Source organism: Pelodiscus sinensis, chromosome 30 (genome assembly GCF_049634645.1).
Source record: "Pelodiscus sinensis isolate JC-2024 chromosome 30, ASM4963464v1, whole genome shotgun sequence".
NCBI classification, from domain to species: Eukaryota; Metazoa; Chordata; order Testudines; family Trionychidae; genus Pelodiscus; species Pelodiscus sinensis.
In genome coordinates this window covers 12,206,108-12,230,647 of record NC_134740.1, presented here as the reverse complement: position 1 = coordinate 12,230,647, position 24,540 = coordinate 12,206,108, and the positions used below count along the sequence as shown (strand labels likewise).

At 49.4% G+C, this 24,540-nt stretch overlaps 2 protein-coding genes across 2 annotated transcripts; one reads left to right on the top strand and one right to left on the bottom strand.

The window, feature by feature from the left end:
• The first annotated feature begins 3,722 nt into the window (after nt 1–3,722).
• LOC102447544 (olfactory receptor OR9H1-like) lies at nt 3,723–19,996 on the top strand. The gene is made up of 3 exons (XM_006135645.3): nt 3,723–3,743; nt 6,003–6,009; nt 19,062–19,996. The coding sequence occupies exons 1-3, from the start codon at nt 3,723–3,725 to the stop codon at nt 19,994–19,996; spliced, it is 963 nt and encodes a 320-aa protein (XP_006135707.3).
• LOC102447794 (olfactory receptor 11A1-like) lies at nt 10,505–11,494 on the bottom strand. The gene has a single exon (XM_006135646.2). The coding sequence runs from the start codon at nt 11,477–11,479 to the stop codon at nt 10,505–10,507; it is 975 nt and encodes a 324-aa protein (XP_006135708.2). The 5' UTR covers nt 11,480–11,494.
• Nucleotides 19,997–24,540: the final 4,544 nt, after the last annotated feature.

The following is a 24,540-nucleotide window of genomic DNA, read 5'->3' as shown; positions in this document are numbered from 1 at the left end:
TATCTATCCTTGCTCTGTCTCCTTCTCTCTTCTTCTCCCTGCATCTCACAAATACAACATGTAACACTGTCTGCTACACTTGATTCTGAAGAAGCCAGCTCCCACAAAGTAGAGAGGCGACGCATGGCTATTGATCTCACTTATACCATTCTCTTCTCCACCCCTCTCCTCTTGCAAAATAAAATCTTTTCTTCCTCCCCCTCTAACAGCAGGAGGAGTTAATTGCGTCAAGGGGGGTTAGAATACTTTTTGGTTTCCTCTGGGGAAAACATCTCATGGGTAGGAATTGAACAGGGTTCTGGGTCAGTATTGAGTGAATGTTTTGCAGAGGTTTATAGGACAGATCCAGAAAGCTTGATATGCTTTGATTTATCGTATTTAATGGTTCATTTGTGTGTTCTGCACTAGATCTTCAGATAGGCTGTGTCTAGACTGGCAAGTTTTTCCGCAAAATCATCTGCTTTTGCGGAAAAACTTGCCAGCTGTCTACACTGGCCGCTTGAATTTCCGCAAGAACGCTGACGATCTCATGTAAGATTGTCAGTGCTCTTGCAGAAACACTATGCTGCTCCCGTTCGGGCAAAAGCCCCCTTGCTCAAATCATTTGCTCAAGAGGGCCAGTGTAGACAGCACAGGACTGTTTTGCGCAAAAGAGCCCCGAAGGCTAAAATGGCGATCGGGGCTTTTTTGCGCAAAACCGCGTCTAGAAAAAAAGTGCTTTTGCAGAAAAGTGTCCGTGCCAATCTAGACGCTCTTTTCCGAAAATGCTTTTAACGGAAAACTTTTCCGTTAAAAGCATTTCCGGAAAATCATGCCAGTGCAGACGTAGCCTCAGTGATGAGCAAGGCCAGATATCAATTGATACGTTTGATTTTTGGCGATTTTCTACGCTGCTCCCAGGGAGAAGCAGAGTCCTCTAACCAGCGGGCACTAGATTCATTCTTATATTGGCCATTTTTCTCGCCGCCCAATGACTCTTCTATTCCTTGGCCAGCGTGGAACAACTTTTAACTGGGGAGAGAGGAGAAGCCAGGCACACCCGACTATCTCACTGCACAGTGGAGAGGCAGTCACAATGGCGAAGGCAGAAGGCAGGAATCAAACGCCCGTCGTGGAACGGATCCTCTTAGGATTCGGGAACGACCCTGAACTGCAGCCCCTCCTCTTCTTGGTGTTCTTAGTGATCTACATTGTGGCTGTGGTTGGGAACCTCCTCATCATTGTGCTAGCGGTGGCCAATCGGCACCTTCACACCCCTATGTACTTCATCGTGGCCAACTTGTCCGCTGTGGAGACCTGCTACGTTTCCATCACCCTGCCCAGACTGATAGGCAGTCTCGCAACTGGGGACAGAACTATTTCTCTTCACAACTGCATTGTGCAATTCTATGTGTATATTATCCTGTCCAATGCAGAATGCATGCTGCTCACGGCCATGTGTTACGATCGGTATCTAGCGATATGTCATCCCCTCCGCTACGCCGCTCTGATGAACGGCCGGGTCTGTTGCCACATGATGTCATCATTCCCCTTTATTCGTCTTTGGTGAGGCCACATCTGGAGTACTGTGTCCAGTTCTGGGCCCCCCACTACAAAAAGGATGTGGACGCACTGGAGAGAATCCAGCGCAGGTCAACAAAAATGATTCTGGGGCTGGAGCGCATGACCTATAAGGCGAGACTGAGGGATTTGGGTCTGTTTAATCTGCAGAAGAAGAGTGAGGGGGGATTTGAGAGCAGCCTGCAACTTCCTGAAGGTGGTTTCCAAAGAGGCTGGAGAGAGGCTGTTCTCAGTGGGGGCAGGTGGCAGAACAAGGAGCAATGGGCTCAAGTTGCATTGGGGGAGGTCTATATGGCATTGGATATGAGGAAAAATGATTTCCCTCGGAGGGTGGGGAAGCACTGGGATGGGTTCCTAGGGAGGGGGTGGAATCTCCATCCCTAGAGGTGTTTAAGTCCCGGCTTGACCAAGCCCTGGCTGGGATGATTGTGTTGGGTTGGTCCTGCTTTGGGCAGGGGGCTGGACTCGATGACTTCTGAGGTCTCTTCCAGCCCTATTGATTCTAGGATTCCCTTCCCAGCTCTGCTCTGGATCTGATGAATCACTTTACGCTCTCTATAGCTCACATTCCTTGTATGTAATGAGGGGATAACGTCAACAAAGCCTCTGTTGACAAAGAGCATCTAGACTACAGGCAGTTCTGTGGACAAAGCAAGCCGCTTTTTCGACAGAGAGTGTAGATGGTCTCTTTACAAAAAGCACAGTGTGGATGCAAAAGCGCCTTTTGTCGACAGAACTCTGTTGACAAAGGCGTTATTCCTCGCAGAATGAGGTTTACCGCCATCGACAAAACTACCGAGTTCTGTCGACTTACTATCAACAGAACGCGGCGGTAGTGTAGACGCGACAAAACCCTGTAGTTCCTGTATGTGTCTGCACGGCCAGGAAACACCCCTGGGTGGCAGGAGTAGCCTGGAGCGGTGCCTGGGCCTCGGGCTGCGGGCATGTTTCACCGCAGTGTAGATGCCTCTGAAAGGCAGAAAGGTCCTAGAGCTTGGGTTGCACCTGGGGCCAGAATGTCTACACGGCACCGAGCAAATCCCTTGCCAGAGTCGGCCGGCCTGGGTCAGCTACAGGCGTCTCCTGGCAGTGTAGAAACAGCCTTGGAGGGCTGGATGCAGCCTCAGGGTGGGAACACAAGGGGGCGCTGCAGCTGTGTTACTCTGGGACTGGGGTAACTCCGGGGCTGTGGGGCAGGATGAACGGGCACTGGCAGAGGTGTGGGGTGGGTCCCAGAGCTGGGCTGGGTAACACAGGGGCCGTGGGGCAGGATGAATGGGCACTGGCAGAGGTGTGGGGTGGGTCCCAGGGCTGGGTAACACAGGGGCCGTAGGGCAGGATGAATGGGCACTGGCAGAGGTGTGGGGTGGGTCCCAGGGCTGGGGTAACACAGGGGCCATAGGGAAGGATGAATGGGCACTGGCAGAGGTGTGGGGTGGGTCCCAGAGCTGGGCTGGGTAACACAGGGGCCGTGGGGCAGGATGAATGGGCACTGGCAGAGGTGTGGGGTGGGTCCCAGAGCTGGGTAACACAGGGGCCGTGGGGCAGGATGAATGGGCACTGGCAGAGGTGTGGGGTGGGTCCCAGAGCTGGGCTGGGTAACACAGGGGCCGTGGGGCAGGATGAATGGGCACTGGCAGAGGTGTGGGGTGGGTCCCAGAGCTGGGGTAACACAGGGGCCGTGGGGCAGGATGAATGGGCACTGGCAGAGGTGTGGGGTGGGTCCCAGGGCTGGGGTAACACAGGGGCCGTGGGGCAGGATGAACGGGCACTGGAAGAGGTGTGGGGTGGGTCCCAGAGCTGGGGAACACAGGGGCCGTGGGGCAGGATGAACGGGCATTGGCAGAGGTGTGGGGTGGGTCCCAGAGCTGGGGTAACACAGGGGCCGTGGGGCAGGATGAACGGGCACTGGAAGAGCTGTGCGGTGGGAGCCCAGCGCTAGCATATCTGCACTTTGTACCAGTAAACTGTGTTCCCATTTCTCCATATCCACCTGCGCACCAATGTCCCAGCAGCGCTAGAACCTCAATTGGCCTTGGATTTTTATCCAAACAGAACCTTGTTCGTCTGTCTCTGCAAAGCCAGCGAGGAGCCTGGGACACCTTAGAGACTCACCGATTTATTTGGACACAAGCTTTCCTGGGTAAAACCCACCTGGTCAGATGCATCTGCCGAAGCGGGCTGTTCACCCACGAAAGCTCAGGCCCAAAGAAATCAGTTTCATCCTCGAGGAGCCCCTGGACTCCTTACGATTTTTATGGCTGGTGTGGAGAAGGTGAACGAGGTAGCAGGTTTAAAACTTCTTCCCATAGCACAAGAAGTAGGGGTCACCACATGAAATGAATAGGTAGCACGGTGAAAACAAACAAAAGGAAGTTTTTCTTCATGCAGTGCACAATCAACCTGCGGAACTCCTCGCCAGAGGATGTGGTGAAGACCAGGACTTCAATAGGGTTCAAAAAAGAGCTAGATAAACGTATGAAGGCTAGGTCCATCGATGGCTAGTAGCCAGGATGGTGTCTGTAGCTTCTCTCTGCCAGAGGCTGGGAATGGGCGACGGGAAGGGATTCCCTCTCCTGTTCACTCCCTCCGGGACATCTGGCATTGGCCATTGTTAGAAGACAGGAGGACACTGGGCTAGATGGACCATTGGTTTGACCCAGCCTGGCCGTTCTCAAGTTCTGTTCATACAGCCCTGCTCACTTATGCCAAGTCGCCCACAGCCCCCGGCACTCAGGGAAACACGTCTGGAGGGTCCAGCGGTCCGGACGGGCGCGTAACCAGAGCAGGCCGGGAGTTGCTCCCACAGCCCCGTCCGGAAATGTCCCGCGTGTGGAGGGGAATCCGTATGATTGTTCTAGGCCTGCTACAAACCGACATCTTTCTGCTCCCGCCCCCTGAAATTCAAGCCGCCCCAGCAACGCGATTCAGGATGCACCGAGGTGCCAGAAGAGGAAGAGCAAGAGGTGGATGGAGGACCAGAAACTGCCCCTTGTCCTTGTCCCTGCCCCCCAGGGTGCCAGCCTGGGGCTGATGAAGGGGCCTTGGCTCCATGCTGACCCCCCACACACCCCAGCTGTGTGCTGACCCCTTTCTATGGCTGTGGTGCGGCTCCGAGGCCCCGCTCAGATACAGGGAGCCAGGTTGGGGATGAAGCCGCACCACGGCCAGGGGGCAGGTGGGGTCTGTGCAGATCCCCCCTGCCCGGCCCCACACTGGGCTCGTGGTGGGGCCTCGGGGGAAGAGGAAGGGAGGGAGAAGGGTTTTCTATGGCACCAAGTGGACAGACCAACTCCCTCCTGTTTCAGCGCTGCTGGTTAGCAGCGACCAGCCTGGCTCGCAAACCTATTTCGTACGGCACCAAAGTGGGGCAGAGTCACCGACGGCCCCACGGATCCCAGGCGCTGGCGGAGCAGGAGGGTGTGGGGCAGGGCTGGGCCAGCAGGGGTCCATGGGAGAGGATGGAGGGGCAGCGGTGGAGCTGTGTATGGGGTGGGTGTGGGCCCAGAAAGGGGGCACAAGGCGGGGGCTGCAAGTCAGGATTCATATTAGGGGGCAGGGAGGAGCCTAGGGCTGGGAAAAGGGGAGGCTGTGGGTCGGGACTGAGGGGGACTGGCAGAGAAATGGGGCAGGGGCAGTGCAAGGCTGTGACAGGCAGGGGGACTATAGGGTTGAAATGTGTGTTGGGGGGCAGAGATGGCAGAGCACTGTGGGTAGCAGCTGTGGGGCAGGACTGAGGGGCACTGGCAGCTGTCTGTGGGGAGGAGGGGCGGAGATGGCAGGGCACTGTGGGGAGGGGCTGTGGGGCAGGCCTGAGGGCAGAACTGGGGGTCAGAGGCAGCCAAGCAAAGCCTGTCACGACCCAGGCACACTGGCTGATCTGGCACTGAGGCCTGCGAGCCGGGCGCTGCCTCTCTCCCTGCGGCTGGGCCAGGCTGCCTGGCGGACCCAGGGGGACCCTCCGGTGTGTTTGCACGTCCCTGTCCCAGCCTCCCTGCTCCCCCCGTGTCCCCTCCCTCGCTGGGATGCGGAGGGATTGATGAGCAAAGGAACCACCTGTCCCAGGAGCAGCGCGACCCCTGTCACTGCCCACAGCAGGGCGACCGGCCACAGAAACAAATCAGCCCCTTTCCCAGCCTAACTCTGCTCAGCGCCTGTGACTCTCCTCTCTAATCAGCCCCCCTGGACCTGCCCCCCCCCTGCATCTCCCAGCAACGCTCCCGGCTAACGACCTCCTGCGGGACCCGCACAATCACCCGCAACTTTGCTTCTGCCACCGGCCGTTAATTGCTGGTGAGGTTTGTCGGCTCCCTGGCCAGGCCCGGCTCTCAGCCGAGCATGACTGTCCTCAGAGCACCGACTAAGGCAGGAGACGTTCTAACGACCTGCGAGGGCCTTTGGGTCAATCCCTAGAGAGTCCCATTGGAGAGATTTCATTTTAGGAAGAGGGTTGCTCACAGGGATGGTTTTAACGAGCCCTTAACGAAGCGAGGAGTGTGTATGTAGTTAATTCTTGTAATGCTAAACGAGAGTCCATGAAATTCCAGCTGTACTGATCAGGTGGACAGCGGTGATCAGACCTATAGAAACATCTGCCCCCTTCAAGTCAAGCCCCTCACGCACCACGGACAGACGGGTCCTTGCCACGTCTCTGAGCTGCCACAGGGGACGGAGACAGCTCTGGTCCCGGCTGCCCTTAGCAGCGTCACCCAGCCGGCTCCAATTCCCACCTGCTGGGCCTCTGAGATTGGCAGCCTAGAGTCAGAGGGAAGAGACAATGGTGGCCTGAAATCGCGCTGTGTGTTAAAATGGACGTTAAAGTCCATAGTGGTAGAAATGCAGCCGTGTTAGTCTGGTGTAGCTGAAACAAAAGGCAGGACTAGGTAGCACTTTAAAGACGAACAAGATGGTTTATTAGGTGATGAGCTTTCGTGGGCCAGACCCACTTCCTCAGATCCACTATTTGATCTGAGGAAGTGGGTCTGGCTCACGAAAGCTCATCCCCTAATAAACCATCTTGTTAGTCTTTAAAGTGCTACATAGTCCTGTCTTTTGTTAAAGTCCATGATTGTAAAATGCGCCCACCCCGCCCTACCTGAGAGCACAAGAACAGCAGCATTGGCTCAGACATACAGTCCCTCCAGCCCTGGGTCCTGTCTGGTGCTGGATGGATCAGAGGGACTGAACAAACCAGGGTGATCACTGAATGACCCATCTCCTACTGTCCAGCCCCCGTTTGGGGCAGTCAGTGGCGCACGGGGCTGCATCGTCTCTGCGAGGAGAGATGGAAAACATGGCAATGGTTCAGCGTGGCAAAGAGACAATGAAGGGGGCCAGGACAGAGGCCTAAAAACCCCTGATTGGTGGGGAGAATGTGAACCGGGGATTGTTATCTCATCCTCCCCATCACACAGGAACTAGGGGCACCCCCTGACATGAACAGGTTTGCAAGTAACAAAAGGAAGCGTTTCTACAACCCACATACAGTCATCGGGGGTGTCACCGGCAGGGGCTGTTCTCCATGCTCGTGTGTGAAACCGGCTATAACTGTGACTTCACGACCCCCCCTGCCGGTGACACCCACCCACTGATTTCTAGACGATCCCTGATGGGTTTCTGTCCATCCTGCTGGGGAGCTAACGGAACATCGACTTTTTTAAAAAGGTCGAGAGGAGATCCTGGAAATTCCAGGTCATAAAGTCTGGTAAGCTGATCGAACCAATGATACAGACCAATAATCAAGCATCTTGATAAACATGATTGGCTGGGGAAGAAGGAACCCTGCTTTTGTAAAGGGAAATCATCTAACCAATGGGTTAGAATTCCCTGAGAGGGGCAACAGACACGAGCCAAAGAGTGAAGCAGGGAGAGGGTTGTACTTGGACTCTGAAAGTTGTTAAAAATGCACCTCGCTAAAAGCTCTTCACCCAATTAAATGGCTCTAGGCCTTCATAGCATGACCATGTTTTTTTGCATGAGGAGCAGAACAAATGTCAGGAAGAAGGGCTCGGACCAGGTGGCTACGCATGTGGGTTTGTCCGGGCTGGTGTGGAGTACAAGAAGGGGAGGTCAGGGCCCTGGCTCTGAGCCCCCTCTCCCCAAGGTGGATGGTACTGACTTATCCCGGTTCCTGTGCGGAAAAATCTGTTCTACGCTGTGTCCTTGTGAACCACTAACCCTCCTGTTCTCCCTGCCGACTGGGAATCACGTCTGGTTGCAGATGGGAGTTCAGACTTCTGCCTTTGTGGGGCTGGGGTAGCTTCCCTCAGTGGGACTCGCACCCAAAATTACCGTTCCCATCTAGGTATCAGTGTAGTGGGCCGGGAAACTGAGGCACACAGATGGGGTCACTATAGAACAATAGAACTGACATGCAATGTAACAAGGGGAATAAAACTCCCACCCCAGCAAGATAAGGTTCAGGGAAGAGCCTTCAGAGCTACAAACAGATTGAAGAGCTCGCCCAATGGTGTTTGACCAAGTCAGCCTTCTCGTTGATCTCCTTGAGTCTAAGTCTCTGAGTTCCCAGACAGGGTAAAATATTTGTAATGAGTCTTCAATCGAGCCGAGAAACGTCTAATGCGAGCCAATGGCTGGAAGTTGAAGCTAGACAAATTCGGCTTGGAAACATGGGGTTCGTTTTTACAAGGCATTTAATACGGCTACGCTGGACTCTTTGTCAGTGGCAATTAAAAAAAAAAAAGATCGGATGTTTTTCATTGATGATCAGCTCCAGGAATTATATGGGGGACGTTGTCTGGTCTGTGCTACATGGGAAATCAGATGACATGATCAAATCGTCTGGCCTTAGAATCTATGAATCCGTGATGTTATGAAGTGGTGCTTTGCCCTGTTACAAGAATGCTCTGTAGCTGAGTGCAGGTTGAACCTCTCTAATCCGGCAATACCTGTGGTCTGGCATGATGTGAATTAGCCAGATGCCCTCTTATCATGGGTGTGGCCAAGTTTCCTGCAATCCCATAAAGATTGTTTTCAGCCACCAGCCCTGGCTTTCAGGGTACGTCTAGACTACAGGCTTTTGTCGACAGAGGCTTTGTCGACAGATACTGTTGACAAAGCATCCGTCGGCAAAGAGCGTCTAGACTACAGCCAGTTCTGTCACCAAAGCAAGCCGCTTTGTCGACAGAAAGTCTAGATGCTCTCTTTTAAAAAAGCAGAATGTGGATGCAATAGCGTCTTTTATCGACAGAACTCTCTCGACAAAAGGTGTGATTCCTCATAGAATGAGGTTTACCGCCGACGACAAAACTGCCACGTTCTGTTGACTTACTGTCGACAGAACTCGGCGGCAGTGTAGACACAGGTATACTTTTGTCAACAAAAGTGGACTTCTGTTGACAAAACCCTGTAGTCTAGGCACACCCTCAGCGTTCTGTGCTGTGATTTAGCTCTGATTCACTCCTCAACAATGTCTACTCAGAGCCCAGTAAGCTGTGGAAGTGTTGGTGAAGCTGCTAGACAATACGGATCTCCCATGCTCAGGCAAATTCTCAGGATCCGCACCGGTCAAGTCCTGAGGGTGCCAGATTAGAGACGTTCAAGCTATACCTGTTAGTAGAGACTAGATTAGGTGCTAGTGGATTGCAATCAAGTACAGGCAGCTCCTTAGCCATAACCAGACCTCCCAAGGGGGGGCATAGGAGGCAGGTTCCCTGGGACCCAGAGACTCCAGGGGGCGCCGGAGCCCTGGTCTCCTTTGAATCACCACCGGAATGCCACATCGGGCGCTCTGCGTGGCTCTCAGGGCAGTGGGGAGGGGCATGCTTTGGTCTGGGTGGCACAGAGGGTTGGCTTCCCTTAGCCCCGCCCCTTCCACGCAAGGCTCCGCCCCTTCCGGGGCATGGAGCCTCCCCCTTATCCTTGCTCTGGACTGGGGCTTGTGGTGGCTGTCAATCCTACTGCCCATATCACGCCTAACTGTGAATTCTTTGCCGAGCTCTTTGTGGCAAAACGATAGCTCTGGCCGACATTTCACAAATGGGGGAAAAACAAGGCAGAGGAAGGGACTTTGGGGTGACATCGAAGATCAGAAAAGGGGGGATGCCTTTGGAAAAGGCAGCACTCGTGTGCCGGTTTTGTAGTAGCTAGTACTGGTGCTTTAAGCAGGAGACAAACTGGACTTAGCAGAATGTCCCATTTCAGAGGGGTGAGTCTGTTTCGGCCAAAATAACCAGGAGTCTGGTGGTACCTTAAAGGTGAACAATTTTGGCTTATTATGAGGCCATAATAAGATGGTTAGTCTTTAGGGTTGTTTTAGCACAGTGGTTCTCAACTCTTTTCAGTCCACGGACCACCAGGCCAATCAAAACATTTTCGTGGACCACCTCCTTTTTGAGACATGACAAAAAAGAGCAGACAATGACCATTTTGGTTTGAAATCTATTTCTTTCTAAGGGTACGTCTACGCTAGCCCCCTAGTTCAAACTAGGGAGGCTAATGTAGGCATTTGAATTGCAAATGAAGGTCGAGATTTAAATATCCCGGGTTTTATTTGCATTTTCCCATCCGGGCGCCATTTTTAAATCCCTCTAGTTCAAACTAACTGCCCGCGGCTACACACGGCAGTCAAACATTAACTCGAACTAAGTCCTTAATTCGAGTTAACTGTTACACCTCTGGAGAGAAAATGATTTGGAATAAAGGTAATTTATAGCTTAGTTTCTGTTATTTCCACTCCAATTCATCTGATGAAGTGGGTTTTGCCACAAGACTATTAGTTGTTTCTAACCACACCGGTTAGTTCACACACACAGCTTGTACCAGTTTCCTTATCTCAGTTTACTTGATTCCATACATGGATTCATCTAAAGAATAGAGTTAAACTTGTATTTTCTTACGCCTGCTTTCAACAACAGCAGGACTCTGAAAACAAAGAAGTCCTTTCTGCCCTCATGACTGAATGTCACGGTTCACACACACCATTTCATTTCACCCTACAAAAAGAATTGGTGAAAGTCAAAAAGTTCCTAAGAGTTTTCTCCAGAGCCTCCATGACCTCTTTGTTTCTCAGGCTGTAGACAAGCGGGTTGGCCAGAGGAGTCAGGACCGTGTAGAAGATGGAGAAGACTTTGTTCAGCTCTTGCAGCATCTTGGTTTTTGGTAAAATATAGACAACGACGAGCGTCCCATAGAAAGTGGTCACCACAATGAGGTGGGAGGAGCAGGTGGAAAACGCCTTGTGCCGTCCAGTTGGGGAAGGGATTCTCAGGATGACCGCTATGATGAAAGCGTAGGAGGTCAGGGTTAATAGAAATGGTGGCAATGTGAATAGAAAGGAACCCCAAAAGGTCATAAGTTCCATCTCGTGGGTGATGCTGCAGGCGAGTTTTATCACGGGGGCGACATCACAAAAGAAATGGTCCAGTTCATTGGGGCTGCAGAAAGTTAATTGTGACATTAAAAGTATGATAATGGTAACAACCACAAAGGCACTTAGCCAAGACCCCACTGTGAGCTGAAGGCAGAACCTGTCACTCATATAGGTTGAATAATGCAGGGGTTTACATATGGCTAAATACCGGTCGTAAGACATCACAGCTAGCAGGTAACATTCTGTACCTACTAGAGAACCAAAGAAATATAATTGCACCAGACAGCCAACAACAGAGATGGTTCTATCTCCAGTCAGGAGACCGGCCAGCACCCTCGGCAAGATGGTGAAGCTGTAGCAGGTCTCCAAACAGGACAAGTGCCCCAGGAAGTAGTACATGGGGGTGTGAAGGTGCTGATCGGCCACCACCAGCACCACGATGAGGAGGTTTCCAGCGACTGTCACCATGTAGATCACTAGAAACACGAGGAAGAGAACAACTTGCAGCACCGGGAGCTCCCCAAATCCCAGGAGGATGAATTCGGAGACGGGCGTTTGATTTCTCCACTCCATGTTGGCCATCATCATATCTAGGGAAAGACAAGCAAATCCCAACTTCAACCACATCTAAATTCCAGAAATGCTCAAAAGTTGTGAGTCACTGCTATATACCTTTGGCGAAGAGAAGAGTGAGGGGGGATTCGATAGCAGCCTTTAACTACCCGACGGGGGTTCCAAAGAGGCTGTTCTCAGTGGTGATGGATGGCAGAGCAAGGCGCAAAGAACTCAAGTTGCCACGGGGCAGGTCTTGGCTGGATATTAGGAAAAGCTATTTCACTAGGAGGAAGGTGAAGCACTGGGATGGGTTTCCGAGAAATATGGTGAAATCTCCATCCCTAGAGGTGTTTAAGTCCTGACTTGACAAAGCCCTGGCTGGGATGATTTAATTCGGGGTGGTCCTTTTTTGAGCAGGGGGCTAGACTCCATGATCTCCTAAGGTCTCTTCCAACCCTAGGAGTCTATGATTATTCTATGATTTCTTGGCCCGGTGTCCTGAATTTTGGAATAAATCATGCATCTTCTGCCAACTAAGCACCACCGGTAGGAGATCCAATAAGATCTCAAACATCTCAACTGAGAGGTGGTTTGGCAATCACTTTGCTTTCTGCTTTTCCTGAAAAATAAAAATTATGAAAAAGAAAATTATTGTTTGGGTCCACATTTTTTCAGGGCTTGTAGTTTGGGTTCTTCAAGAGAAAAAACACCCCCACCAAATGGAGCGGAATATTGGACATTCTCAGAAAATGTCCTATTTTAGTTTAAAAGGCCTTTTGCATCAAAAGGTAGGAAGAAAACCCTTGGTGAGGATTTTCACAATCAGTCCTCTGAGTGTTGACACAAAAGTTCAGGCGATTTGCTTCCCCTTCTGTCATACACTAAATCCAGGAGCGGAAAAATCCATGGCTGCTCATGGATTTTTGTGATGGGGGTGGAGCATTTACCTCAATAGATCAGAGTAGAATAACCCCAATTACTGTGGTAACAACATTCTCAGGGATCTAGCTACGCTTCCCCTGAATCACAGAACATGGGGGCTGTCCTGACTTTGGGACTCTGGAAGTAGCCTTTGTGTCTGACACCCCTTCTTCCCTATGGGAACCACCAATTCAGTGGCCTGGAAACTCATGTCATCTCCCCAAGACTCCTGCACAGCTCTTGGGCATTCTCCAGAACGCCTCTAGAGGTGTGGGCCCTCTGGTTTGCACCGAGAGCCAACACATGCATAGATGGAGCTCGTACGAGGTTCTAAAACCCCCTTGGCTCTTTACTTACTAGCAGAGTTCCCTGTCAGCTATGCTCTGGTGTGGCCACTCAGGAGAGCTTCAAATGCCACCCAGATAATTAACAGAGAGCCCACCGCTAGGTTTTGTTGCTCATGGTGGTGCACATTCGCACATGCCTCAATGCATATAAAATTATTCTGCACATGGAGGGACGTCTTGTCTTAACTCATGGAGAAGGCAGTCATAGAGCTTCCCAATTTAATTTCTGCCACCCCCCCATGGAAAAAAAAAGTTTCTTTGCGCGAAGAGTGTGTCAAACATTTATTGAGCTGAAATGGAAAGGTAACTGGATTTTCCAGAGAGATGTGTATATGGTCGCAAATATAACAATTGTATTCACAGTAACCCCATCGTGATCTAAGGCTGTGACCTTCCTTCTCATCTCATGGCAGCTTAATTGGTAGGGGGAAGAAATGAGCTGGTGGTAGCAGAAACAACTTTCTCCAGATTGTCAATGATGCAGGGTTTGGAAAAACACCAGGAGCAGAACAAAGGAACCAGGTGTTGGTAGGGGGACATATAAACTGAAGCACTCAGGGTGTGTCTAGATTTCTTTTAGGGCCTTTTTTCGAAAAATCTTTACCTGCGTCTAGACTGCTGTTCTTTTGAAAGTAAACAGAAAGAATGCGGCAGTTTTTTCGACCACGGAAAACCTCGTTTTACGAGGAAGAACACCTTTTTTCGAAAGTGCTCTTTCAAAAAAAGGCACTATGTGACGCATACTGTGCTTTTTCAAAAGAGAGCATCTAGACTGGCTGGGTGCTCTCTTTCGAAAAAGTGGCTTGCTTTTTTGAAAGTACTGATTGTAGCCTAGATGCTCTTTTTCGAAAGAGGCGTGTAGCCTAGACGTAGCCTCACTAAGCCAGGAAGACAAAGATTTGGGTATAAGAGGTAAAGCGAGAGAGGAACTTTTCTAGTGGGGGTCCTGGTCAGCTGTGGACCAGCCAAGTCAGAGAAGGCTGGTTGAGGTAGAGAAATCATAAGCGGCCAGCAAAGGATCCCAGACATCCAAGTTGTGTCTCGTACTCTGGAAAACTCTTTGGAGTGGAGAGAAAGCTGAGGCAGGAAAATGTGGATAGGTATGGTCATTATTTGGTGTAGCTTGATCTATCCCTCGTGGTAGTAAGCAATGTTCCCCAAATCTATTCCTTCCACGTAGCCACGTTCCAATAGACAGCTATTTTGTTACAGCATCATCGCATCAATCAGAATTTCATACATCGCTCCAGGGTCCCTTCTGGCCTTGGAATCTAGGAATATCGGTATTGTTATTTCCCAATCTGTTTCTATCATTCCAAAGCAGAAGAGGGAGAAAAAGGTTGCTTTACCTTGAAGACCGACCAGCATGAACGTGAATCTCTGATCTAATCTCTTCAGTCAGCGTTTCGGAGAGCAGAATTCAGGTTGCACTCTTGACCATCCATCACCATCTTCATTCTCTCAGCTGTGGTCCTGATGGTTTTCCTGATGCAGCACTAAGAAGCCCGTGTCTCTTCTCAGTCAATATTTATCCTTCACATGAGAAGAAGGCATCTCCCTGGGCACTTCGCTGGATAAGTGCTTGAAATAAGTCAGTGGGGGCGGGCGGGAAGCTAATCATATCTATAGTCCCTGGGCAATATCAGTAGAGATGGGACTGGAGTTATCATCTAAACTCAAAAAGAAAATTAAGGAGTGAGAAGAACTTCTAACTCAGAGGATGACTTTGTATTTATTAGGTAGATTAGAATAATAGAATACTAAAAAAGGAAAGGCCTTTGAGAGGTTATTAAGTCCAGGTCACCAAGCACCAGATTATCCCTGATAGATGTCTATACAACCTGTTCTTAAATATCTCCAGAGATGGAGATTCCACAACCTCCCTGGGCAATTTATTCCAGTGTTTCACCACCCTGACAGGTAGGACTTAATGTCCTACTTAAACCTCCCTTGCTACAGTTTAAGCCCATTGCTTCTTGTCCTACATGACAGTTTGGGTAATTCTCAACCAATAACTCAAAACCATGAAACTACATTTAATGGAGGGCTTGTACATATTTTCTGATCATGCATTGATTTCTGGGTCAGTCTTTCCAGTCTTTCTGTGGACATCTGCTTTCTCCTCTCCTTGATGCTTTCCTGGGCTGGGATGCACAGCGCGCCATCGCTTGGTATCACAACCTTTTACTCCTGCTGACTCTTCATATACATGGGGTGATATTTCTCATGCTTGATGACTTTCTGATTTACTAAATCGAACACAGAGGATGCCCCAGTTGGCAGCCGGTGCTCCTGCTCCTACAAGGAGTAAGGGGTGTGTTCGCTCCCATCTACCTCCTTCTGTCGGGTTGGCAGGGAAAGTTGAATCGAGGTACATCGACTTCAGCTCTGTAAATTCACATAGCTGGAGTTGCGTCTCTTGATTCGAACCTTCTCCTTTAGAGTACGTCTAGACTACATGCCTTTGTCGCCAGAGGCATGTAGATTAGGCTACCAGACATAGGAAAATGAAGCGGCGATTTAAATAATCGCCGCTTCATTTAAATTTACATGGCTGCTGCGCTGAGCCGACAAACAGCTGATCAGCTGTTTGTCGGCTCAGCGCGATAGTCTGGACGCGCGGGTGTCGACATCAAAGGTATTTGTCGACCACCCAGGTATATCTCCTGGGATGAGGTTTACCTGGGTGGTCGACAAATACCTTTGATGTCAACACCCGCGCATCCAGGCTATCGCGCTGAGCCGACAAACAGCTGATCAGCTGTTTGTCGGCTCAGCGCGGCAGCCATGTAAATTTAAATGAAGTCGTGATTATTTAAATCGCCGCTTCATTTTCCTATGTCTGGTAGCCTAATCTACATGCCTCTGGCGACAGAGGCATGTAGTCTAGACGTACCCTTAGTGTAGACCTGGCCTTAAGTCTGTGGCCCACGAAAGCTCATCACCTAATAAACCATCTTGCTAGTCTTTAAAGTGCTACATAGTCCTGGTTTTTGTTTCAGCTAGACCAGACTAACATGGCTACATTTCTATTACTATTTCATTAAAAGCTAGATTTTGAAAGGCATTTAAGTAGGATTTTCAAAAGAATATAGGTCTTAACATCCATAGATATTGGTACCCATTGGAGTTAAATAACTAGGTGCATTTGAAATCCCGCTATGCACTTAAATATATTTAAAAATCAGCCCTACATGCCTCTGTGTATCTTTAGCTTCCTAAATACCTTTGCAATTCTGGGCACTCTTGAAAATGGGATTTAGGATCCTAAGTCACTTAGTTGCTTTGGAAAATTTTAACCATAGGCAAAAAATTACAAAAGCAAGAAAATAAATGTGGGGTCCCAAATCCTCATTTATGTGATCGAGGATGAGGATTTCCAAAAGGATGAATTCAAACTGGAACAGGTACAAAGAAGGGCCACTAGGATGATCCGAGGAATGGAAAACCTGTCTTATGAAAGGAGACTCAAGGAGCTTGGCTTGTTTACTTTAATCAAAAGAAGGCTGAGAGGGGACATGATTGCACTCTTTAAATATATTAGAGGGATAAATACCAGGGAGGGAGAGGAATTATTTAAGTTTAATACCAATGTGGACACAAGAACAAATGGATATAAGCTGGCTAGTAGGAAGTTTAGCCTTGAGATTAGACGAAGGTTTCTAACCATTAGAGGAGTGAAATTCTGGAACGGCCTTCCAAGGGAAGTAGTGGGGGCAAAAGATCTATCTGGTTTCAAGATTAAACTAGATGGGTTTATGAAGGGGATGGTTTGATGGGATAACAGGATCTTGGTATCTAATTGACCATTCATTATTAGTGGGAAATAGGTCAATGGAGGGATGATAGGAGTTACTACAGAGAACTTCTGGGTGTCTGGCTGATGAGTCTTGCCCACATGCTCAGGGTTTAGCTGATCGCCATATTTGGGGTCGGGAAGGAATTTTCCTCCAGGGTAGATTGGCAGAGGCCCTGGAGGTTTTTCGCCTTCCTCTGTAGCATGGGGTACAGATCACAGCTAGAGGATCTCTGCATCTTGGGGTCTTCAAAGTATTTGAAGGCTTCAATATCTGAGATATAGGTGGGAGGATTATTCTAGGAGGGGTGGGTGAGATTCTGTGGCCTGCACTGTGCAGGGGGTCGGACTAGATGATCATAATGGTCCCTTCTGACCCTGGAGTCTATGAGTCTATGAGATGCTTTTGCGCAAAAGCACAACTCTTGTGCAAAAGCACATGCCTGTGTAGATGCTCTCTTACACAAATACTTTAATGCAAAAACTCTTGTGTTAAAAGTATTTGTGCAAAATCTTGCCAATGTAGACGTAGCCAGAATGTATAACAGAAAAAGAAGGGAGAGGGAAAAAAGTACTTGTCAATTGTAGTGTGCATGTTAAAGAGGCTAATTGAGGGGGATAGAAATGTCCCATACTTAGATTTTGATGTCAAAGTGAACTCCTTGGAGTGGTTCTTAGGGTGGCAGAGGCTCTAGGGAAGGGAAGAATGAAGAGTAACTTAAAGGCTCTCACCACAATAGAGTCATTTTCCCAGATCTCACCATTCACAGCTCTTCCCTAGACCCCTGTGTTCCAGGCAGATGAAACGCCCGGGATGTGTCCGGAGACAGGTGGAGAATCACGGCACACCCTGGTTGGCTTAAGAAAAATAGCTGTTCCTCCTCTTACAACATTTTCACCTCTGGTTAGGACAGGATCCTGTCCTTGCTCCCCACTCCGGAATCCCATGGAGATCCCAGATCTGTGCCTCTATGCTGGTCACGGCAGGCTTGGAGCTGAAAGATCCATGCACCAAGTCCCATCTGGGTGGGGAAGGGGAGCTAAGCACAGACTCCCTGAGCTGTCTTGCTTCCAACTCCAAACTCAAGCTCGAAGCAGACTGGCAAAAGAGGATGCAGAGGCTTTTGACTCATTATTCTTTTAGCCCTTGGGTAGGTCTCCTGGAATTTCAGTGCAGCATTTCAACAGCCAACCAACTCCCAAGCCAGCCATCGATACACGACCTATGAATCCAGGGCATACACCTAATTTCCAAGTCCTGATTCTGATCTCTCTCGTTCTGCTGTCCAGCAGGCATCTCCCCACGCAAAGTTGATGTCGTAAAGAACAATTGAATTGGGGTCAGAATGAGACTACAGCAATTTCTCACCTGAGGAAAGGCTGTAAGGTTGGGCACATTGTTTTTGGAGCAACCTCAACACTCTGCCTTAGCTCCCTCCACTAGTATTCTGTGTATAAAACATCTCCCTTTCGAGCACAGCTTGAGAAGCCAGTCTCTGTGTTGTTCTGTGCATCTTAATTAAAGTTCTTATTCGGCAAAGCACTCGGGGGCCATATTTTTAAAGTTATTTAGCAGCTAGAAGGATTTTCAAAAGCCCCCAAGCAACAAGAACTCAAAGGCAGCAGGCTGGTGAATGACTCTAAGCTAGGCAGACAGGTAGATATGCTGGAGGGCAGGTATAGGGTACAGAGTGACCTAGACAAATTGGAGGATTGGGCCAAAAGAAATCTGAGGAAGTTCAAAAAGGACAAGTTCAGAGTCCTGCATGAGAAGGAAGAATCCCAAGCATTGTTACAGGCTGGGGACCGACTGGCTAAGCAGCAGCTCGGCAGAAAAGGCCCTGGGGATTACAGTGGATGAGGAGCTGGATGTGAGTCAACAGGGCGCCCTTGTAGCCAAGAAGGCTAATGGCATATTGGGCAGCATTAGGAGGAGCATTGCCAGCTGATCCAGAGAAGTGATTATTCCTCTTTATGGGTACGTCTAAACTACGTGCCTCCGTCGACGGAGGCATGTAGATTTGTGGATTTGGAAAAGGGAAATGAAACCGTGATTAAAATAATTGCGGCTTCATTTAAATTTACATGGCTGCCGCGCTGAGCCGACAAACAGCTGATCAGCTGTTTGATGTCGGCTGGGGAGCGTCCAGACTAGCACGCTGAGCCGACAAACAGCTGATCAGCTGTTTGTCGGCTCAGCGCGGCAGCCATTTAAATATAAATGAAGCCGCGATTATTTAAATCGCGGCTTCATTTGCCTTTGCCTATCTGTCTAATCTACATGCCTCCATCGATGGAGGCATGTAGTCTAGACACAGCCTATTAGGCTCTGGTGAGGCCACATCTGGAGTATTGCATCCAATTCTGGACTCCCGACTATAGATGGGATGTGGAAGCATTGGACAAAGTCCAGTGGAGGGCAACGAAAATTATGAGACGTCTGGAGTATTTGACTTGGCCTCAGAGGATAGAACAAGAAGCAAGGGGCTTAAACTGCAGCAAGGGAGGTTTAGATTGGACATTAGGAAAAAGTTCCGAACTGTCAGGGTAGACAATCGAACGGTCATCACTGAATTCATCCTCTTGGGATTTGGGGATCTCCCTGAACTACAAACCCTTCTCTTCCTGGTGTTTCTACTGATCTACGTTGTGACCGTGGCTGGGAACCTCCTCATCGTTGTGCTCGTTGTGACCGACCCGCACCTTCACAGCCCCATGTACTTCTTCCTGGCCAACTTGTCCTGCGTGGAGACCTGTTACAGCTCCACCATCCTGCCCAGGCTGCTGGCCAGTCTCCTGACTGGGGACAGGACCATTTCTATTAGCAGATGCATTGCACAGTTGTATTGGTTTGCTCTCTTGGCTTGTACAGAGTGTTACCTCTTAGCAGCCATGTCTTATGACCGGTATTTAGCGATATGTAAACCTCTGCGTTATTCAGTGCTTATGAACGTCAGGTCCTGCCTCCGGCTTGCAACTGGCTCATGGCTCTGGGCATTTGTGGCTAGTACAACAGGGGTATGTTTGATGTCACAATTAACTTTCTGTGGCCTGGGGGAAATCGACCATTTCTTCTGTGACCTGAACCCATTGATTAAATGTGCTTGTCATGGCACCGAGCTGATCACAAGGCTGAGTTTCATACTCACCTCCATAGGTGTCCCTTTCCCATTTCTATTAACTCTCGCGTCATATATTTGCATCATCTCCACCATCCTGAGAATCTCTTCTGCCACCGGGAAGCAAAAGGCCTTTTCCACCTGCTCCTCTCACCTCACGGTGGTGACGCTTTTCTATGGGACTATAACTATCGTCTATATTATCCCGGACACTGACACTCTGAGAGACCTCAACAAAGTCTTCTCTGTCTTCTACACCGTCCTGACTCCTCTGGCCAATCCGCTCATCTACAGCCTGAGAAACAAAGAGATCAGGCAGGCCCTGAGAAAGATCACCCATAAACTGGTGGTGGTCAAAGGAATTTAGAAGGTGTGATTGACATAGGCACGAATCCATTGGGCTGAACTAGCTCATGCCCGTTGGAGTTTTCAAGGGGAACATGAAGGACATACAGTTTTGGGATGGCTGGATTCCCATCAAATACCAGAGCTTCTATTTGCTGTAACAAATACCTTTGGGTATGTCTACACTACAGCACTAATTCGAACTCACTTAATTCGAATTAGTTAATTCGAACTAAGCTAATTCGAATTAGTGCATCTAGACTTAAAAACTAGTTCGAATTAGCGTTTTGCTAATTCGAACTAGCATGTCCACACTGAGTGGACCCTGAACCGGGGTTAAGGATGGCCGGAAGCAGTGCCGGCAGGGCATCAGATTAGGACTTAGAGCGTGGAGCTGCTGTCTCAGGCTAGCCGAGGGCTGTGCTTAAAGGGACCCAACCCCCACCCCGGTCAGACAGTTCTCAGGGGTTCCCCGCTTGCAAAGCAGTCCTGGCTTGGAGAGCCCTGAGTGCCCACACTCGGCACATCACAGCACTTGGCCGGCCGTCAGCCCAGCTGCACTTGCCGCAGGCTGCCATCCGGGGGGGGGGGGGGGGTCAATCGAGGGGCTTCAGGAGAGCTTCCACCCTGAGGAGCCCACAGAGCCAGCCCAGTCCTCCCCATTGGGGGCTCGTACCCCATTCCTCCCTCACCTCCTTCCACTTACCCCTCCCTAGCCCCCCTTCCTGATGTACAAAATAAAGGACACGTGTGTTCAAAAATAGAAACTCTCTTTATTTAACAAAACTCAGGGACACTGGGAAAAGGAGGTGGGACAGGGGAAGAGAGAGGGTGGGAGAGGGAAGGGCAACTAAAATGATCAGGGGTTTGGAACAGGTCTCATATGAAGAGAGGCTAAAGAGACTGGGACTTCTCAGCTTAGAAAAGAGGAGACTGAGGGGGGATATGATAGAGGTCTATAAAAGCATGAGTGGTGTGGAGAGGGTGCATAAAGAAAAGTTCTTCATTAGTTCCCATAATAGAAGGACTAGAGGACACCAAAGGAAAGGAATGGGTAGCAGGCTTCAAACTAATAACAGAAAGTTCTTCTTCACAAAGCAAATAGTCAACCTGTGGAACTCCTTGCTGCAGGAGGCTGTGAAGGCTAAAACTATAACAGAGTTTAAAAAGAAGTGAGATAAAGTCATGGAGGTTGGGTCCATGGAGTGGTATTAGCCAGGGGGTAGGAGTGGTGTCCCTGGCCTCTGTTTGTGGAAGGCTGGAGATGGATGGCACGAGACAAATGGCTTGGTCATTGTCTTCGGTCCATCCCCTCCAGGGTACCTAATGTTGGCCGCTGTTGGCAGACAGGCTACTGGGCTAGATGGACCTTTGGTCTGACCCAGTATGGCCATTCTAAGCTCAGGGCTCAGGGTCGGGGGTCTCACTGGTCCACCTTGATTTTCATGCAAACCTGCTCCTGGCTGGCCAGGCTGGCAGCTCTCCTGCCCTAGACGGCCACTTTCCTGTGCCTAGTGCAGAGGTCGTGGATGAGGTCCACGATGTCCGCACCAGACCAGGTGGGCGCCCGCCTCTTGCGGACCTGGGCAGGCTCCCAGGAGCCACCAGCCTAGTCCCGGGAAGAGGCGGAGGGCTGGGTGGCAGTGGGTGGCTGGCTCGTGCCGTGCCAGGTGCAGGGTCTGCTGGCTGGGTGCTGGCAGGCTTGCACCTGGCACGGGCACCGTAGCCAGCCCGTGCCCCTTTAAGGGCTCTGAGGCTGGGAGGGGGGCAGACGAGTTTCCCTGGTGGTGCCCAGAGTGGCCACCAGGTAAAGCTGGGGAGGGCTAGCCTCCCACTAGTTCAAATTAAGGGGCTACACACCCCTTAATTCGAACTACTTAATTCGAACTAGGCGTTAGTCCTCCTGGAATGAGGTTTACCTAGTTCGAATTAAGCGCTCCGCTAGTTCAAATTAAGTTCGAACTAGCGGTTTGCATGTGTAGCGCCTAACGTCTGTGAGTTCGAATTAACTTTGTAGTGTAGACATACCCTTTGTGGCCACCAGTGACACGGACCAATTCTTTTGTGGCTTCACGGCAGAGATGAATCTCTTCTGCAGTGGCCTCACCCGGATGATTTGTGACCTTCGTGTTCTCTTCCATGAACCCCCTGCCCCATTTCTATTGAACGCAACTTTCTACGCTTCTATCAGCACCACATCATGAGAATCCCTTGCACAAACACAGGCCAAAGGCATCTTCCGCCTGTTCCTCTCACTTCATTGCGGTTACAATTTTCTATAGCACCTGACAGCTGGTTTACTACCAAACACTGTTGCACTAAGAGACTGAATAAAGAGATCTCAACCTTTACATTTTCAATGGCGCCTTCCAAACCAGCAAAAGGATTTTTTGCACCATGTCGTAGGCCACTTTCACATTTCCTCCCAAGAGCACATGAGAGGTTGGGATTTTCCAAAAGTGCCCAAGAGATTTAGATGCCTGTTTCCAATTGAATTTAAAGTCACACTTCTTGGTGGTTAGGGCACTCGTCTAGGATTTGGGAAACCTTGTTTCAGGTCCCTGCACTACTGCTTCCTAGGCACTGGGCAAATCATGAGAACCCAAATCCACACCTAGCTGCTATGTTAGAACCTTCAAATTGACATCTAGAACCAAAGAGATCCAAAGAACTCCTTTTCAGCTGCAACTAAACTCTGGAGGCACCTAAAGTTCCTACACCTACATTTTCCCCATTCATATTTGCATGGTGACTGAGTTTCTCTTGAGGTATATGCACATTGCTACATGAATTGGAATAGCTGCCACCCATCTCACAGCGAAGCCATAGCAAGATACCCCCACTCAGCATTGTGCTGTCTCTCTACAGTCTTGCACTGCTCAAGTCAAGCAGTACAATTTATCAATTGCTTCACTATGCCATTGATGGAAAGTGGACACACACCTGCCTTTGTAAACCGGTGCAATTTACCAGACACTTCAGGCAAACTCACTTGGAAGGATAAACAAGTCAAAACATTTAGGGTACGTCTAGACTACAGGGTTTTGTCGACAGAAGTTTTGTAGACTGATACTGTCGACTAAGCTTCTGTCGACAAAGAGCGTCTAGACTACATTCAGTTCTGTCGACAAAGCAAGCTGCTTTGTCAACAAAACCCTGTAGTCTAGACACAACCCTACATGCAATAACACCTTCTGTCGACAGAACTTTGTCGACAGAAGGCGTTATGCCTCGTAAAATGAGGTTTACCAGCGTCGACAAAACTGCTGAGTTCTGTCGACGTTATGTTGACAGAACTCAGCGGTAGTGTAGACGCAGGTATAGTTTTGTCGACAAAAGTCCACTTTTGTCGACAAAACTCTGTAGTCTAGACACACACTTAATGACCACAAGAGACAGATTTTATACAATTAGAAGTGATAGGCAAAAATTCATAGTCGTTACTAAAAGAGAAGGAAATACAAGTACATAGTCTAAACCCTATCAGACGGGGCAAAAATTAGATGAAGCCGTTGTCTCACCCCATTTGGATGTGGCAGTCCTTGGTGTACAGGTTTCTCCATTAACTCCGGGCCAGTCTCCTCTGTTGGAATCTTCAGTCTTCTTCTCAGCGTGGGAGCAGGAGAAAGGCCAAGCGTGGGGCCTCTCTGTTCTGTTTCATAACCTTAGTCCATGTGCCAGGAGATCACCAGCCCAGGAATGTTGGGTGGGCATAGCTGAGTATTCAGGCAAGATGAAGCAATTCTTCTGGTGTGGCCTTGTGCAGCTGAGTCATTGAATTGTAACTCCCTTGCTGGATAATGGCTGTTCATAGTTGTTCAACTCACCCACCCACACATACACACACACACACACACGCATTGGTGTGCTAATATTAGGGGGTATGTCTAGACTACAGGGCTTTTTCGAAAAAAGTGGCCTTTTTTCGAAAAAAACTGTACCTGCATCTAGACTACCTCTACATTCCGTCGAAAGTAAATCAAAACAAAGTGACGGTTTTGTCGAAGGTAGTAGACTTCTTTCTATGAGGAATAACGCCTTTTTTTTAAAAGTCATCTTTAGAAAAAAGGCGCTATTGCATGAAAACAGGGCTTCTTCAAAAGAGAGCATCTAGACTATTTTTCAAAAAAGCAAGCTGCTTTTTCGAAAAATCTTCTCGTCTAGACGCTCTTTTTCAAAAGAGGCTTGCAGTCTAGACATAACTTGGGTGATTCCTCACATTTCACCAAGTTTTAGAGACAACCATACAACACAATCTCATAACATCACAGGCACTACAGCCGTACATATTTATACACAAAACTGACTTTCAGCAGTTCATAGCCTTTCCCGTGATGGCTCACATGACATGCTTTATGAACCACTTCACAATCAGATACAATGTGAGGAATATGGGTGTTACATGATACTCACCCTAGCTATAGAGTGTCCAACTCTGATAACAAATATGGTACAAACACTCTCTCCAATGTAAAATAATGGGTTACTCTCAGAGGGTATGTCTACACTACCCCGCTAGTTCGAACTAGCCACGAGGAGTAACGGTAGTTCGAACTAGGAAGCCTA